We start from the raw sequence: 19,341 nt of genomic DNA on the forward strand, positions 1-19,341 counted from the left end.
AAGCCTTTTAATGCTTTTATTCTTGCATTTTAGCATGTCTTGCACCAAAAGTGGTTTTTACAATATGTTCTTTAACCCTTTGGTGACTGACCCCTTGAAAATGGTTCCTCCAGGAACCATGACATTTCAGTTGTCAAGACAACGGAAAAACTAAAATACAAATACAAGAGCATTTTGTTTTGTGCACAAGAGCATTGTGACGTATCTTTCTGTTTTTGTATTTTAGTTTTTCCGTTGTCTTGACAACTGAAACGTCATCGTTCCTGGAGGAACCATTTTCAAGGGGTCAGTCACCAAAGGGTTAAAGCAGTGGTTCTTAAACTTTTTTAAACTGCATGCCTCTGGCACCTTTGAATAATGGAAACATAATGAAAGCTTATAGCTATTACTCAGTGAGCCAAATACTATGAATAAGCCATAATTATGTTATTTCCATTGACGAAATGTGGTTTGTTTTCATATGACCAAGGTGTGTGAGAATACTTTATTAGTGAAACATTTTCTTATGTTGCCAGATTATTCAGGCACTGATGCACATCAATGCTTTCGCATTGAATGTGGCTGACAGAATTTATCTAATGGACCACTACACTGCTGGAGTAATTCTGACTGGGGACAGGGCGTCTGTACGCCGCCAAAGTTTACCGAAGGTAATGCTCAGTGTCTGCCTCTGATGGCATGTTGTGTTATGGGAATAGTTCAATAATTACCAGGTATTTCTACATGAATATCTCTATCAAATATGGTAAACAGGACACACCACACAGTCTTGACGAATAACCCCAGTTACACTTTCATCTGTCATTAAACATTGATGTTTCAATGTTATAGGTAAACTTTGACAACTATGAAGCCATTATATCATTCATCCACGTCAGAAATAACCACTGGAACGCACTGGTTTGTGGCACTAGTCATCAGCAATCATTTACATGTTTACCATATTGAGAAATAGCTGTAAATATTAGTTGCATAATACCCTCTGTTATTTCACAGTACATACATGCAAATTCTGCCAGAGTTTTTGTGTGCGACCCATCACCAGCATCCAATGAACACAAGGACTCATGTCTTGCTGCCCAGAGAATACAGTAAGGTTTATTTTTGTTATTTTTGTAATTATTTAGATGCTTTGTAATCAATCACATTTAGATCAAATAACAGCAATTCCCCCACAAGCAATATTTAAGAAAATAGAAAAAGATAAAATGATAATGACAAAGTGACAAGGATTTTGTTTGTTACATGCATACACAAGTACCATAAAGTGCTTTAATAATGCATAAAGTGCAAAATGGTGTGGTTGGGCAGTGCATAGGCTGTGTGTGGAGAATATGGGAGTATATGGAAGAACATACACTACTCTGTTGGGCAACATGGACTGTGTGTGTGGCAGGAAGGGAATATGGGCAGCAAATATGCATATGTATGCAGAGGTTTCAGACAAGTAAAAGTAAAAAAGACCAAATTAAAACCCTGCCACAACTCTGATCCAACCAGCAGGTGGATAGGTGGACAGGTAGATCAGCCACTCAGGGAAGTCACCTGTGTTGGAAGTAAAACGTGGCAGGGGTTTTACTTTCCAAACTACTTTTACTTCCTTTTTGACACTTCTTTGTTTTGTATGTGATGTGAAGGGGAATGAGGTAATTGGGGTCTACTTTATGTGTCTGAGGTGTGAGAGGGTACTCAGTGTTGGGGTGGGAGCTCATGTACTATGTAAAGATGGGAGTGCATGGACAGTGTTTAGGAGCACATGAGCTGAGAGGATAGGGGGAGCACAGCATGTTCATTCCTAAACATAGTTGCTATTGTTTAATTCGTATTGTATCGTCTAAAGAACCTACTAAATCACATATGTCTTTAGCGAATACTTAAAAATGAGGAGCGCCTGCCACGGCAATACCGACTGGGTGGACATCCCTTGGAAAGGTGCTGTCATGGCTCACCCAGTTCAGCAGGATGGGTGCAGTTGTGGTGTCATTGTTATAAAAGTAAGTGGAAATACAACCCCAAAACAGAAAAAGTTGGAACAAATCTTGGTCACTCATTATTTCAAACAGGAAACTCTCAGAATTGAATTCAAAATGGCATCATGACATCAGCCTAATTACGGCAACACAGAGTTTCCTGTATGAACTTTGGCCACTTCTTATGTAATACATAAGTAATTAATCCCCCCACATCTTTACTTCTGAGTGAAGCAGCCCCTCTGTGTTGTCCTTTTATCTGTACAGTACATTCATGTTGGCAGTCAGTATAATTCATTTAGAAATATTTTTCCTTGTGTTTAAAATTATTCAACTTTTACAGCCTGTTTTTTTTTAACTGCTGACAACCGCTGACCGTTTTAACCACTGACATGCTTTCTATACACAATTCTCCATCTTGTTATTGGATTGAACATTTTTGAAATGGTAGTAGACTACTTTCCTTTAATTCACAATCTTCCATTTGTCTCAAACGTTTCTTTGTCCCAAAGATAAATATCTACTGTTCATTTTATATACTATTGCACCCTGCATGCACAATGTTTTAGTGATCAATTGCGAAGACACTTTTAATGTGTTCATTTAGATGGCCATAGCAGTGATGGAAGCTTTCCCAGACGTTCCGACAATACAATTCGACACAACAAAGAGAGCCATGGCAGAAGCGAGAAGATTTATGGCTCTCCAAGTCCTCAAAGGGTCAGGTACACTAGAGTACCAAGAGTATCTCAGTAAATTAAATGCTCAACACATATCCCCTGATTTAATGTACTGCACAAATGCACTTTGCAGTCTTTGAAAATGAATGCGGCATGTGTGGAACAGACAAGGCCCCTGGGAACGCGGCTTCTTACACAGACTGGGTGAGTCGAGCCAAATTAAATGTGGAATGACATGATTATATGATGTCTGTAGAAACAATCAATTATGCATTTAGCTGCCTTTTATCAATACAATCTACATACTTACAGTACCATATGCAATATGCAATGTAGAGTAAGGTAAAGTGCCTTTCTCAAAGGGCAAAATTATGTCCACAACTGAATGTGCAGTGATGGATTTGTTTCATTCAACAGATCCAGTGCGACGCATGTGACCGTTGGTTTCATGCTCTTTGTCTCAACATGGTGAAGGCAACATTGGACAGCTTAAAAAAACAAAAATGGCTTTGTGTTTTGTGTGAATAAATGTGTGTTGTGCTTTAGTGGTACCATGTGGTTTAAACATGTTGCAACGTTTGTCACTTTATGTGAAACATATTGACAGATTGGGTCATGTGAAAGATCATGTGAATGTATATTTAAAATTTTGGGTTCCCCTGTGAAAAGCAGTGGTATTTTAAATTAATGTGTATATACATTGAAGGAAAATAAAGTTCTAATAATTTGGGGTGTGTCTTATTGGTCCTATGTAGCTGAAGCATGCTGCTAGTTTTGGGGTCCCAGGATTACTTTATGTCAAACCTATTGAAAAAAAGGGTTTTCCCATAGAAAAACAATGGCATTTTAATTCGATGAAGATATATGTTGAAGAGGAACTAAATTCCAATAATTTGCAGTGTGCCTTATTAGGACCATGTAGCTGAAGCATGCTGCAAGGTTCGGGTTTTCCAAGGTCACTATATGTCAAAGCTATTGAAAAAATGGGTTTCCCCATTGAAACACAGTGGTATTTTAAATTGGTGAAGATATACATTGAAGAGGAACTACAATCCAAAATGTGGGGTGTGCCTCATTGAGCCTATGTAGCTGAAGCATGCTGCAAGGTTTGGGTTTCCAAGGTCACTTTCTGTCAAAGCTATTGAAAAAAAGTGTTTCCCCATTGAAAAACAATGGTATTTTAAATTGATGGAGATATACATTGAAGAGGAACTAAATTCCAATAATTTGGGGTGTGCCCTATTGCGCCTGTATAGGTGATGCATGCCGCAAAGTTTGGGGTCCCAAGGTCACTTTATGTCAAAGCTATTGAAAAAAAAAAGTGTTTCCCCATTGAAAAACAATGGTATTTTAAATTGATGGAGATATACATTGAAGAGGAACTAAAATCCAATAATTTGGGGTGTGCCCTATTGCGCCTGTATAGGTGATGCATGCTGCAAGGTTTGGGGTCCCAAGGTCACTTTATGTCAAAGCTATTGAAAAAAAAAGTGTTTCCCCATTGAAAAACAATGGTATTTTAAATTGATGGAGATATACATTGAAGAGGAACTAAAATCCAATAATTTGGGGTGTGCCCTATTGCGCCTGTATAGGTGATGCATGCTGCAAAGTTTGGGGTCCCAAGGTCACTTTATGTCAAAGCTATTGAAAAAAAAAAAGTGTTTCCCCATTGAAAAACAATGGTATTTTAAATTGATGGAGATATACATTGAAGAGGAACTAAAATCCAATAATTTGGGGTGTGCCCTATTGCGCCTGTATAGGTGATGCATGCTGCAAAGTTTGGGGTCCCAAGGTCACTTTATGTCAAAGCTATTGAAAAAAAAAGTGTTTCCCCATTGAAAAACAATGGTATTTTAAACTGATGGAGATATATATTGAAGAGGAACTAAAATCCAATCATTTTGGGTGTGCCCTATTGCACCTGTATAGATGATGCATGCTGCAAGGTTTGGGGTCCCAAGGTCACTTTATGTCAAAGCTATTGAAAAAAAGTGTTTCCCCATTGAAAAACAATGGTATTTTAAATTGATGGAGATATACATTGAAGAGGAACTAAAATCCAATAATTTGGGGTGTGCCCTATTGCACCTGTATAGGTGATGCATGCTGCAAAGTTTGGGGTCCCAAGGTCACTTTATGTCAAAGCTATTGAAAAAAAGTGTTTCCCCATTGAAAAACAATGGTATTTCACTGATATCTGAATATCCAACGAATTCACTGATATCTGAATATCCAACGAATATCCAACCTGAAACTAACTTCACCATGCTCATCAAGCAGCTGAATTGACATCGCAAACTATCGACACATTATAGGCCTAGCATAGACTGATAAAATCGACAAACAGGGTTATCATACTCCATATCTTTCGTAACCTACCAGCTGGTCTTGAGAACATATCTGTCAATTTTTCACGCCAATGTTGTTTAAGTTCCCCGCAATACAGAGGAGGAGTCTTGGACCAAACCAACTGCAATAGAGGGGAGGGGAGAATTTCCTTATTTGGTAGCGCCTATTTAATCTGCTGCGATGCTGTCGGCGTCTGGGCTGCCATGTGAAAATGCAGAGTGCAGTTGAATTGATGATTAATGCAAGAATAAGATCAGTGACCAAAATTAGTGAAAATTATTTTCCCCATGCTCCAAGCAGGCCACCATTGATGGTTTGGGCCGGGGATGGTCCCGGCTAAATATAGGGCCACCCCGGCATTGCCTACCTGTCACAAAGTGATCAGAACAAATCCGGATACAGTCAAGTTGTCCTAAATTTGATCGGTTAATGGCAGCCAGCCACTGTCGTCTCCTCCGCTCGCTTTTCTCCTGTGCTGCAATTCCCTGGTTAGTCACGACTTTAGGGAGTCTGTGGAAGCTTTTGCCACCCTTTTCCCCCCGGCTACTACAGCCAGCAATGACACGCGTATTCGGCATTGTCACCCCTTTTTGCTTCGCTGGACAACAACAATGCACTGACACAGCGCGCTTTGACTTCCAATATGGCTGCCGCTGGGTTCGCGCTGACCTCGAAGCACTCTATTGTTCTGACCAAGCACTCGAGTTATACATTACCTTGAGGGACATAGTTCGTCCTCTAATAACTGTTTAGATGGAGCACATACAGTCATTTTCAATGGCACAATGACAACAATTGTTTTACTTCAAGCAGCTTAAGAATAGATTAATGAGCAGAAGCCAGAATATAGTTTTGACATGTTTATTTTTCATGCCCTCTGTAAAACATTTGATAATAGGTGCACTCGTTTTGCAAAATTGAATGATGACTGAATAAAAACAGGGCACATTTCATACAAACCGTGCACACATTTTAAGCAAATGAAAATAAGAGCACATTTTAGATAGGCGAGCACACAATTTTTGCATATCGAGGTCACGATTTAGTTATATGAGCGCACGTTATATTTAAACGAACGCGCTATTTTGTAAACAGAGAGCGCGCTTTGCAAAGTGAGCATACGTTTTCTTGACATCCCCTTATTTTTCTTCGCTGTGAACCTTAAAGTGCCATTCCACCATTGGATGTATTCTTTGGCATAAAATACAATATATTTTATGACAACATGACTAGACAGAGAAATCTTTTAGCTTCAAAATGATATATCAAACATAATTTTTTGACAACGACAAGTATATTAATTTTGCGACCAAAGTCACCTACCCTTTTAATTTCCACGCGTGATGTCATCGGCAGGTTCCCCTTCTTGTGTACCACGTCACGTGTGACGTGGCATAGATTATCAGCAATGGCGGATAGAACGCGATTTCCACTTGTCGATTGCTGTGCCGATATTCACCATCGACCGTCTCCTTTGGGCATCACTTGCTATTTTCCTTCGCTTCTTTTCCGAAGCTGACAATCGCGTTCTATCCGCCATTGCTGATAATCTGTGCCACGTCACATGTGACGTGGTACACAAGAAGGGGAACCTGCCGATGACATCACGTTTCACTACCACGCGGAAATTAAAAGGGTAGGTGACTTTGGTCGCAAAATTAATATACTTGTCATTGTCAAAAAGTTATGCTTGATATATCATTTTGAAGCTAAAAGATTTCTCTGTCTAGTCATGTTGTCATAAAATATATTGTATTTTATGCCAAAAAAAATACATCCAATGGTGGAATGGCACTTTAAGGGCACCGTACCAACAAGCTAGTGGACACTGTTTTAACTAGTTTTATATGAAACTGTTGTGAATATTTTTCATAATATGCGTTAGTAAATAATCCCATATTTTTTTAAAAAAGCAAATTAAAAATAAGGGCTGGATAAAAACCCATCTATCTGATGTAAATAAAGATACAAATTTCATTGCCTGGTGGTCAGATGTTTGAGGTATGTTGCCTTGCACTTATGATTGGGTTCTCTGTGGTGGTAAACGTTCGTTATGCATATGGATGTTGTATGTTCAAGCTATCAAAAATCAGGTTGATGCATTTCTACAAGTATGGGGCTCTGCTATAAAAATATTATAACATGTTTTACCCACAAGTGCAAAGCTTTAAGGCTTGCAATTTGAAATGCAAAGTATACACTCATTGTGTTTCTACCTGTTGTCACCAAGCCTTGCTATATTGTCACTTTGTTATTCTGGTTTTGATCATTGTTGTGGTTTCCTATTTCAGACAAAAGTTCTTTATTAGCTGTGCAAGCAAAGTGCTTCAAAAGCTTTATATGAAACCAGTAAATATTCAAAATGATTGGACAATAGATAATGTAATATCTATTGTCAATGATGGCAATCAATCCATGGTGCTCCACGGTTCCAAGAATGCAGAAGAGGGCCTTCTCTCTCTCCACTTCCTCATTTCACTATTGTTATTGTGAACTATTATTACACATTTCAAACAGCCTTTATACATCTAGACATTAATCCTTAGCAGGCAACAGCTGCATTAAACCTGTCACACACTGACCTTGCTGAATTCTTGGGGCAACACCACATACTTCACACCATCTAATGCATATAAAAATAAAACCTGAACTAAAGAAAGCATTTTACACATGAAAATATAATGTTGCTCATGTATTTTAATTATTTGCAATTGACAAAAAAAATCTGTGTAAATATATGTATGTATTTGTTTACTTTATCACTACAGAATAATCAAGTATCCAGGGTTTTTGGTCATACTAGCAATCCCATCGCCAACATCTTATAAGTAAAAGCATGCTAATGAAAGTAAAACTCTTAAAATATAGGAAAGAGAAATGATGCCAAGGCTTTTCTGTGGATGCTGTAAGAGGGTAAAGTCTTCAGAGCCCAAGAGCGTCTTCTTTAACTTGACAGCCCAGTAGAGCGTTTCCTACTTGTACACACTCTGACTGGTTCACCACTGAAACATATGTGCACACACACGTTGTCATCATCGCCATAACAGCAAGACAATGTAAAAATGTTCGTGTTAAATCTGGTAATGTTGTGTTGGTTAAACATTTCCCTTTAACAGAAAACTGCTTCATCAAAATGTGGAATTTTTGAGCAGTACAAATTATCCATTTTTCTTTTTACTTTTTTCATTTCATTATTAGTAACTAATTGCTGAAACGTAGACTTTACCTTTCTGAGTGCGGATCCATGCCACTGCTTTCATGGCCAAAATTTGCCACTCAACCTGTGCATCGATCTTAAAGCCATGTAACCAAATCAGAGCCAGAAGTGTAGCCCAGACATCTGGCTTCATCTGCACACAAAACCAAACAGGAAACTAACGTACACTCACCAGTTTATTAGGAACAACACCTGCATATTCATGTAGTTATCTAATCAATCATGTGGCAGCAGCACAATGCATAAAATCATGCAGATACAGGTCAAGATCTTCGCACAATGTTCACATCAAACATCTGAATGAAGAAAAAAATCTCTGGGACTTTGATCATGGAATGTATGCTGATACCAGATGGACTGGTTTGAGTATTTCAGAAACTGCTGATCCTAGGAATTTCACACACAACAATCCCTAAAGTTTACACAGAATTGTGCAAAAAAAAAAATCAACAAAAAATACTGAGGTGAGTGACAGTTGTGTGGGTGGAAATGCCTTGTTGATAAGAGAGGTCAAAGAAAAATGGCCAGATTTGTTAGAGCTACCAGGAAGAAAAAAGTAACTCACCTAATTTACTCTTTTCAACTGCAGTGAGCAGAAAAGTAATTGTGTGCGCATAATTATGAGCAGAAAATTATTAATGTGTGCAGAAAGGAAAACACTGCATTTCAGCATAAGAACCTTATCCCATCTGTGAAACATGGTGATGGTAGTATCATGGTCTGGGCCTGTTTTCCTGCTTCTGAGCCAGGAGAGCTTGTCATCATTGATGGAACAATGAATTTTGAATTATTCCAGTGAATTCTAAAGGAAAATGTAGGACATCTGTCTGTCAACCGAATCTCAAGAGAAAGTGGTTCATGGAGGAAGACAATGACCCGAAGCACACGTCATTCTATCAAAGAATGAGAGCCAAATTATTTTAATCCAGTAGAAATGTTGTGTGAGCAGTTCAAACAAGGAAACCCACCAACATCCCAGAGTTGAAGCTGTTCTGTACAGAGGAATGGGCTGAAATTCCTCCAGGCTGATATGCAGGACTGATCAATAGTTACCAGAAATGTTTAGTTGCAGTTACTGCTGCACAAGGGGGTCACACCAGATACTGAAAGCAAAGTTTCACATACTTTTGCCACTCACATATGTAATATTGGATCGTTTTCCTTAGTACATAAATGACAGAGCATAATAGTTTTTTTCCATTTGTTTAATTGGGTTCCCTTTATCTACTTTTAGGACTTATGTGAAAATCTGATTCTGTTTTAAGTCATATTTATGCAGAAATACAGAAAATTATAAAGGGTTCACAAACTTTTAAGCACCACTATATTGCTATATGTACAGCTCTGGAAAAAAAAAATTAAAAGAACACTGCAAAATTGTCAGTTTCTCTGGTTTTACCATTTATAGGTATGTGTCTTGAGGAACATGAACATTTTTGTTTTGTTCCATGAACTACTGACATAATTTCCCCCAAATTTCACATAAGAATACTGTCACTTAGAGCATTTAATAGCAGAACATGACAACTGGTCAAAGTAACAAAAAGATTAAGTGTTTTCAGACCTTGAATAATGCATTGAAATCAAGATATTCAATTTTAAACACAATTCTAATGTTCGAACTTAGGATGAGTTCAGAAATCAATATTTGGTGGAATAATCCTGACATATAAATCATCGCTTTCATGGGTCTTGGCATGCTCTCCACCAGTCTTTCACATTGCACTTGGGTGACTTTATACCACTCCTGATGCAAAAATACAATCAGCTCAGCTTTGTTTGATAGCTTGTGACCATCCATCTTCCTCTTGATCACATTCCAGAGGTTTTCAAATGGGGTTCAGGTCTGGAGATTGGGCTGGCCATGATAGGGTCTTGATCTTGTGGACCTCCATCCACACCTTGATTGACCTGGCTGTTTGGCATGGAGCATTGTCTTGCTGGAAATCCCAATCCTCAGAGTTAAGGAACATTGTCAGAGCAGAAGGAAGCAAGTTTTCTTTCAGGAAAACCTTGTACATGGCTTGAGTAATATGTCTTTCACAAATAAAGATCTGCCCCATTCCAGCCTTGCTGAAGCACCCCCAGATGATCCTCAATCCTCCACCAAATTTCACAATGGGTGCGAGACCTGGCTTGTAGGCCTCTCCAGGTCTCTGTCTAACCATTAGATAACCAGGTGATGAGTTCAATTTTCAGCTTTTCCTATCAGTGAAGATGACCTTACTCCAGTCATCTACAGTCCAATCCTTATGGTCTATCAAACCTCAGCCTGGCTCTTCTTTGCTTCTCACTGATGAAGGGCTTTTTCTAGCTTTGCATGACTTCAACCCCACCTGGAGGAGCCTGCTTCAAACCATCCTTGCCATGCACTTAACACCAGCTGCCATTTGCCATTCTTTTTCTAGGTCACTTGATGTCATCCTACGGTTGTTGAGTAACATTTGAAGGAGTTGACGATCATCCTGGTCAGTGGAGAGTTGTTTTTGCCTTCTGCCAGTCTGTAACTTTATTGTCCCCAATGTCTGCTGCTTGACCTTGTTCTTATGACCTACCGTCTTTGAAATTTTGAGGATGGACACAACCTGACGCTCACTGTATCCCTCTGCCAGTAAAGCCAGAATTGAACCCTTCTTTTTCTCACTCAAAACTTTTCTTTTTAACTCTTTTGGCATGACGAATAGATACTTTTGTATTCCAATTAAGGTACTACTAGCACTGTTTTCACCATCCAAACTGGTCCTATTGTAAGAGGGTAGTGATGACCACAGCAGTGGTTTTTAATACTTTTCCTCGTTAAATAAGATTTGGTTCAGGTGATCAACTAATCAGTACCTCATTAAGTAAAATGAGGTGTGCTTGTGTTGGAATTCCAGCACAGACACTGGGATGGAAAGGCTGCCATACATAGAGATGCTGATTTAAGAAAAAAACTGAAGTGGTTTCTTCATTTTTTTCCCCAGAGTTGTATATTGCTTATGAGTGTTATGTAGATTGCTTTATATGCATATGGTTTAAAATGTGATTTAAAAGAAACAAAAATGTTTAACAGCACTGTGGATAAGAGCTTGGTGTCCGGCTATGGAAGAATATTTACATAACATCCTGGACACTTCTTTTCCAGACCACCAGATCGCAAACTTCCCTGCAATTGGAACTGCTTCTTCAGTTACACTACTCGTGTCCTGTTTGGACTATTTAAAAAGCACATGAACTTGTCCATTTTTGCAAAGTCTTATGGTTTGTCAGACATTTGTGTGAGTTTTGAGCCATGTTTCTTTTAGCTATTTGCATCTTGTGTGTTACCTTGTATTGTTTTTGCCTATGATGTTTTTATATCTGGTATTTTGACCCTGCCTTGTTCTTTGACCACATTTTTAAAATTATACTGGATTTGTCTATCTCTGGTGTGGGTTTCTTTTTTTTCTTGTAATAACCCAGGCTGTTTTGACTGATTTTCCTGTCAATAAACCTCATGCATATGGATCCTTACTCTGCCTCTGTAAGACCCTTGTTACAATTTGTCATCTAAAGTACCATTTCATATCCTAAAATTTACATTGTTGGGAGAGACTCTTAGTTATATGTAATTATTAATAAATATTATTACAGAGAAATAGTAATAATTTAGGCTTCATGGGTAAATTTCCATGATGGTCACACATGTCACAAATATTAAATGGGCATTGACCTGTGAAGGAATCTGCTCGACCAACTCTTTTTCTCCCTTCCCAAAGACCTCTGCAAGTGTGGACCCCATTTTCCAGCAACCCGAAGCCTTCTGGAGGGAGATAAGCTGCAACAACGGGTCCTTTGGAGCTTCAGAAATTTCTAAAGAGACATCAATATAGATATATAAACATAGATCTTACTCATTCTCATTATCTCTAGCTGCTTTATCCTGTTCTACAGGGTCGCAGGCAAGCTGGAGCCTATCCCAGCTGACTACGGGCGAAAGGCGGGGTACACCCTGGACAAGTCGCCAGGTCATCACAGGGCTGACACATAGACACAGACAACCATTCACACTCACATTCACACCTACGCTCAATTTAGAGTCACCAGTTAACCTAACCTGCATGTCTTTGGACTGTGGGGGAAACCGGAGCACCCGGAGGAAACCCACGCGGACACGGGGAGAACATGCAAACTCCACACAGAAAGGCCCTCGCCGGCCCCGGGGCTCGAACCCAGGACCTTCTTGCTGTGAGGCGACAGCGCTAACCACTACACCACCGTGCCGCCCATAGATCTTACTAAATAATAAAAATAAATAGTAATAAGGCCCCGTGATGACCTGGCGACTTGTCCAGGGTGTACCCCGCCTTTCGCCCGTAGTCAGCTGGGATAGGCTTCAGCTTGCCTGCGACCCTGCAGAAGGATAAAGCGTCTAGAGATAATGAGGTGAGATGAGTAATAATAAGGAGAAAAGTTCATCAATACACATCATATATACGTAGGTATTCCAAGGTCCATAAGTATTTGGTCAGTGACAATTTTTCTAATTTTGTACACCACTACAATGGATTTGAAATGAAGCAATCACAATGTGAAGTGTAGACTTTCAGCTTTAATTCAAGGGGTTTAACAAAAATATTGACTCATCTGTTTAGGAATTATAGCCATTTTTTAATATAGTTCCTCCATATTCACAGGCACAAAAGTAATTGGACAAACTAACATTATTATAAATATGATCAACATTTTAATCTGGAAGTCTGGTACCTCTGGACGTCACCGAATGAGTTTCCTTCTTGAGATGCTTTACTGCTGCCCCCTTCAGTTGCTGCTTGTTTGTGGGTCTTCATGCCTTCAGTTTTGTCTTCAGTGAGTGAAAAGCATGCTCAACTGGGTTGACTGCCTTGGACTTTTAAGAACATTCCATGTCTTTGAATTAAGAAGCTCTTGGGTAGCTTTCATGGGATGTTTTGGGTCATTATCCATCTGTAATCTGAAGCACTGTCCTATTGGGTTTTTTTTCAGCATGTGGCTGAATTTGAGCAGAAAGTATAGCTCTATATACTGTACTTCAGAATTCATCCTGCTACTTCTATCAGCAATCACATCAATAAACACCAGTGACCCAGTTCCATTGGCAACCATACATGCCCATGTACACCATGTTTGACAGATGATGGTGGTAAGCTTTAGATCATGAGCCCTTCCTTTCCTTCTCCATACTCTTCACATCATTCTGGTAATAGTTAATCTTTGTTTCATCTGTCCAAAGAATCTTGTTCCAGAACTGGGCAGGCTTTCTAGCAAGCTATTTTTGTTAAACTCCTTAAATAAATGCCAAAAGTCTGCACTTCAATCACATCTTCATCTCATCTCATCTCATTATCTCTAGCCGCTTTATCCTTCTACAGGGTCGCAGGCAAGCTGGAGCCTATCCCAGCTGACTATGGGCGAAAGGCGGGGTACACCCTGGACAAGTTGCCAGGTCATCACAGGGCTGACACATAGACACAGACAACCATTCACACTCACATTCACCAATCACATCACATCACATCTTAATTGCTTAATTTCAATTTCACTGTGGTGCTGTACAGAGGCAAAATTATGAAAATGGTGCCACTGTCCAAATCTTGATACACACACACACACACACACGAGAGGTTCCTTACAATGTCATTGCTGAACATTACCTGGCCTCATGCGAAAGTCCGTGCCACCAAGTTCTAAAGCAATGAAAATTCTTTTAGCTTCACAAACATTTGAGAATTGAGCTCAACAAATTCATTAATAAGTATCTGTTTTACAAAAGGCACCATCATCCTACCATCATGGCATTATAATTATCATGTCTGAAAAAAACTGCAGCACAGATGGACACTGCCACAACATAATCCCCCTTCGGGCCTTTCGGCCAGCGGGGGATAAAAAATTGTGTCACTGTCCAAATACGCATGGACTCGACTGTATTACAGCTTTCAGATGCTTTTCGTAGCCAGCTAGGAGTTTTTCTATTTTTGTTTTAGGAATTTCCATTCACTATTCTTTGCAGAATGCTTTTAGTTTTGAAATATTCTTGAGCCACTTGGGATACACAACACATTTAAAATCTACCTACATACAGTATACTCAGATGCGTTCAAGTCAGAAGACTATGAGGGCCATTCCAAACTTTCCAATTTGTGTTTAATGAAGAAGTTTATAGTGGATTATGAGGTAGGTTTTTGATCATTGTCCTGCTGTAGAAACAAATCTCTGTTCAGTTTGAATTTCTTGATTGAATAGGACACATTTATTTCCAAAATTCAGATGACAGTCATTTGAGGTTTTTATTTTGTCTTTCTGGCCAGTGTATGGGTAGTTTTGCCTGAAGGTTTTCTTGGCCTGGACTTCCAAAGTTCCCATTAACTGCCATTTCTTAATAAAATTTCAGACAGTGGAAATTGTAAGCATTTTAATATATTTTTTATAGCCTATCTCTGCTTTGTAAGAATTTATTTGCATCTTTCTCAGATCCTCAGTCAGCTGCAGGATCCCATGGGTCAGAGAAATTATTACACTCGGTGATAGTTTTTCCTAATAACAATTCCTGACCTGCCCAATATGTCCTAATGAGTCAATTAAGATCTAACAAGTTAATTAAGCTCTGACATTTTACAATTGGAGGGGTGTCCAAACTTTTAAATTCAGCCAATATAAAGTAATGCACATTAATATTTGCAGAAAGAAAATATTGTTGAAAATATTTTACAGCAGAAGTTCAAAAATCAACAAAATATGACATCTATTTTTAAAGTAGCAATGTGATCTACTAAGTAGTTAATAATTAAAAACCAACAATAAATTTGTAGGGGCGGCACGGTGGTATAGCGGTTAGCGCTGTCGCCTCACAGCAAGAAGGTCCGGGTTCGAGCCCTGTGGCCGGCGAAGGCCTTTCTGTGCGGAGTTTGCATGTTCTCCCTGTGTCCGCGTGGGTTTCCTCTGGGTGCTCCAGTTTCCCCCACAGTCCAAAGACATGCAGGTTAGGTTAACTGGTGACTCTAAATTGACCGTAGGTGTGAGTGTGAATGGTTGTCTGTGTCTATGTGTCAGCCCTGTGATGACCTGGTGGCTCGTCCATGGTGTACCCTGCCTTTCGCCCATAGTCAGCTGTAGAACAGGATAAAGCAGCTAGAGATAATGAGATGGGAATAAATTTGTAAGTAATAAGAACTTAATAGTGGCTCCTCTATTCACGAACAAAGTTAGAGCAAAAGCTGTTGTACACACTTCATCTGTACTAGAGGATGAAAAAAAGAAAGAAAGTAAAATATTAGTCTCATGTGAGTATGTAACACTTACTGGAAGTTGATATTTTTGCTTTACATGATGCAAGTTTAAGCATACCTGTACATGGGTAAACCAAAAATATGATACATGCATCATTGAGTCATTGTTCACTGAGCAGGTCTGGTCTTATCAAATGACAACATTTTTTATGGTTTTATACTCCACAACAAAAGATAGTAAATAAGTTAACACTTTACATTAATGTTCCAGATGTGATGCAATTGCAGTGCTTAAGATATTTTACAAAATAAATTGCATACAAACAAATACAAATAGGTGCTTTTTAAAGAAAGTTTGCCAGTAAAGTTCATAGAGCATCTGCTTGAGACTAGAGGTGTGCATCAAGACTGGAATCCCATGGGATGTAACACAGGTACAAGCTAACAGTCAGATATGAAGCTAATGGGACAAAGAAAAACCACATTCGTTCGCATGAATTTATGCTCCTAGTTAGCTTATATTTTAAGAAATAGAGCTATCTTAATTCATTAGGAAATACTGTAGGCGGGTGCAAACAAAACTAATAACTGTTTTTTACAGTGTTTCCAGAGACACAGTGGGAGAGTTAATATGTCAAGATATTATTTTAAAAATTCTGATTTAGGCAGTGCTTACTATAGATGTGAATCTGAATACAGATAGTGTTACTGCCTGACATATGTCATTAAAGACAATAAAAAGTTATGCATACTTACCCACTTTCTTGAACACACGACTATTTAGAACACCAAATGCTGTGAAGATCATTTAATACACACACACACACACACACACACACACACACGTTAAGAACTATGTTAAGAAGATTTAGATTTTAAAAATGGAACATAATTTTTAAAATGCATATATTTGTGTATTTGGGATGTTCAGAGATTCTGAACATTTCTATTTGGAAAAAAAAGCTAGGTTTTTGTTTTTGATTAAATACACGACAGTAACAGAAAACGTATGATATGAGACTCATGTTCAATAAGTATAATGTTCAATTACTTATGGAAACAAGACCCTTTTTTTTTTTATCCCTTTAGCCAGAACTATTTTAATTAAACAGAAGGAAACAAAAAAGTTACATAGCCATGTGCATGGACATGACATGCAGTTCTGAACACAAGCAAAATGTTATTCGTCAAAAACTGTGGCTAAAGCTCATTTCACACACTTACATTTATGTCACACAGGTTTTAGTGATGAGATGGCAAAATTTAGTTGCCTTTAGTGGGTTTCTTTGCACAAACAAGCATGATATTTCTTGGATTCTTGACTTACTAAACAGTGATTAATAAACTATAATCCTTTATACAGTTGTAGTCAGAAGTTTACACACAGTGACTACGTTTACATGCACGTCCAAATCGAGCTGCTGTTGGTAATCGAGCAAAGGGTCCCAGCAGGGGTGCCAGAGAAATCCAATCCTACATGCACAAGTGAAATCGGGCTATTGTGCAAGGTGCATTGTGCACCCGAGCCACACGTGGCGCTACACGCCCCATCGTGTTGGTACACTTCCGGTTGTCGTCATGAAGAAGAGCTATAGTGTTGCCAGATACTGCTGACGTTTTCCAGCCCAAAACATGTTCAAATCCGCTAAAATGCACTTAAAACCCCCAATCTGGCAACAGTAGCAGTTCCGTGTTCAAGCTGTTAGGCTTGCTCTAACAGACTATGGCTACAAACTGTCCGGCACAGACCACTGTTTTGTAAGACAACTTATTTTGCACAATAATATTTTTCTAAAGTCCATTTTTTGCTTACAAAAAAATATTTTTTTTGCTTACAATTTAACTTATGTCTTAATAAACACACAAAAAGTTCAGTTGTTTTGTTTTTATTGACATTCTTCAGATGTTGGACATATATACACACACACACACACACACAAATACAATGACTTGTTTATGTACACAATTCACAGCTATGCAACAGCTGTACAGATGTATTTGGTGATACAGTAAGTGAGCTAAATTTTAACAGTGCAAACAATGCCACAAAAAGAAAAGATTCATGCCGTTGTCATGATTCGTTGTCATGCCGACCGAGGCTGTTGTGTTTCCCGCTTGTGGTCTCGTCACTCGTCACTTCCGGAAGTAGCTCGACAACTAGCTCGATAGGGTATACATGCGCAAAATAGCTCGGCAGAAATCGCATAAACTAGGTCGTGTAGCTCGATTCCGAGAAATCAAGTTCGGTTCAATTTCAGCCGAATTAAGGTGTATACATGGCATTTTGAACTTCGATTTCAGTCGAGCAACGGCAGAAATTCGATTCTCTCTATGTGCATGTAAACGTAGTGACTGACAAGGTGAGGTATTGGGGACAGCACAAGCAGTGAAGGTGTTGTGTGTGCATGGGAATGTTCACAATTATCCTCTAGTGTCTGTCTATATTCTATTCTGGGACCAAAAGCATAGAATAAAGGCATCAGTTAATCCTCGCCTCACCCACTCGCTGATTTTGGAGACTGATTGGCCAGGGTTTAAAGAACTGATGGAACACATAGTCAGAGGTGGGTCCTGCATTAGTACATCATGGGAAGATCCTGGTGTGGCATTAACTGGGGAAGCTGCCACAGAGCCGTCTACATCAGCACCACGTCAGGGCGATACAAGGAGTGAGGAGCAGCTCGCCCCTCCTCCCTCTCTCGGGGATTCCCTTGAGGATTTCCCATTAGAGCAGTCGCGAGAAGAGATTCTGTGTCATGCGTTTCACTGAGTAAGGTCACTACTATTTAGGATAGGTTAAACTGAGTGACACAGGACACTCAAACCGGTGAACAGATAACCCAGTTGTTGATCCCAAAGACCCGTAGGGAACTCGTATTCCATGCAGCTCACTTTAATCCCATGGCCGGACACTTAGGGCAGGATAAAACGCTAGCCCGGATAATGGCCCGGTTGTATTGGCCAGGGATTCACGGGGACGTCTGTCGGTGGTGTGCAGCGTGCCGCGAATGCCAATTAGTAAATCCCACAGCCACTCCAAAAGTGTCTTTGCACCCTCTCTCTCTAATCGAGACCCCTTTTGAGAGAATTGATATGGATCTCATTGGGCCATTAGATCGGTCAGCATGGGGATATCGCTTTTAGTTCTGGTGGACTATGTAATGCGATATCCGGAAGCGGTGCCTCTCCACAATATCTCAGCACACAGTATTGCAGAAGCGCTCTTCCGTATTATCTTCCGGGTTGGGATTCTGAAAGAAATCCTGACAGACCAAGGCACTACATTTGTGTCACGCATACTGTGTGAATTCTATGAGTTATTGGGAATCAAGTCTATCCGCACCAGTGTCTGTTACCCACACACGGATGGCTTAGTGGAACGGTTTAATCAACCACTTAAAAACTTAATTCAGAAATTTGTGAGGATGCACGTAATTGAGATAAATTGCTCAAGCCCCTGTTATTTGCAGTACGAGAGGTCCCGCAAGCCTCCACACGTTTTTCACTATTTGAGCTATTATATAGGCGTAAGCCGCGTGGCATTTTGGATGTGCTACGAGAAAATTGGGAGGAGGGACCTGCACCTAGCAAGAACAAAATTCAGTACATTCTTGACCTGCATGCAAAACTCCACACCCTCATGCACTTAACCCAGGAGAATTTACAGCAAGCACAAGAACGTCAAGTCCGGATGTACGACAGAGGCACATGCCTTAGAGAGTTCACACCGGGAGACAAGGTACTCCTATTATTCTCCACGTCGAGCTCCAAATTAATCACCAAGTGGCAAGGGCCCTTCGAGGTCATATGGCGAATCAGGGACATCGACTATAAGGTCGTTCGTTCGTGTAATTTCCTCAGGAATTACACTGAGATGTCAGCATTCTCCAGCC

At 39.6% G+C, this 19,341-nt stretch overlaps 1 protein-coding gene and 1 long non-coding RNA gene across 4 annotated transcripts in view; one reads left to right on the forward strand and one right to left on the reverse strand.

Moving 5' to 3' along the window:
• Nucleotides 1–468: 468 nt before the first annotated feature.
• LOC132873092 (uncharacterized) lies at nt 469–1,067 on the forward strand. Its single transcript, XR_009651530.1, has 3 exons — nt 469–650; nt 832–900; nt 997–1,067. It is a non-coding gene; the product is annotated as an uncharacterized LOC132873092 (long non-coding RNA).
• Nucleotides 1,068–7,684: 6,617 nt separating this feature from the next.
• The window catches only part of LOC132881694 (von Willebrand factor A domain-containing protein 5A-like), a 69,675-nt gene continuing 58,018 nt past the window's right edge, over nt 7,685–19,341 (reverse strand). For 2 of the 3 annotated variants that reach the window (XM_060914459.1, XM_060914460.1), the window contains exons 16-22: nt 16,205–16,243; nt 15,522–15,566; nt 15,285–15,350; nt 13,874–13,906; nt 11,914–12,053; nt 8,232–8,355; nt 7,685–8,007 (exon numbers count right to left, since the gene is read on the reverse strand). In XM_060914459.1, coding sequence (XP_060770442.1) covers nt 7,928–8,007; nt 8,232–8,355; nt 11,914–12,053; nt 13,874–13,906; nt 15,285–15,350; nt 15,522–15,566; nt 16,205–16,243 — 527 coding nt within the window. In that variant the 3' untranslated portion in view covers nt 7,685–7,927. The remainder of the gene's footprint in view (nt 8,008–8,231; nt 8,356–11,913; nt 12,054–13,873; nt 13,907–15,284; nt 15,351–15,521; nt 15,567–16,204; nt 16,244–19,341) is intronic. The other variant, XM_060914461.1, reaches the window with a different exon arrangement.

Source organism: Neoarius graeffei, chromosome 2, assembly GCF_027579695.1.
Source record: "Neoarius graeffei isolate fNeoGra1 chromosome 2, fNeoGra1.pri, whole genome shotgun sequence".
Lineage (NCBI taxonomy): Eukaryota > Metazoa > Chordata > Actinopteri > Siluriformes > Ariidae > Neoarius > Neoarius graeffei.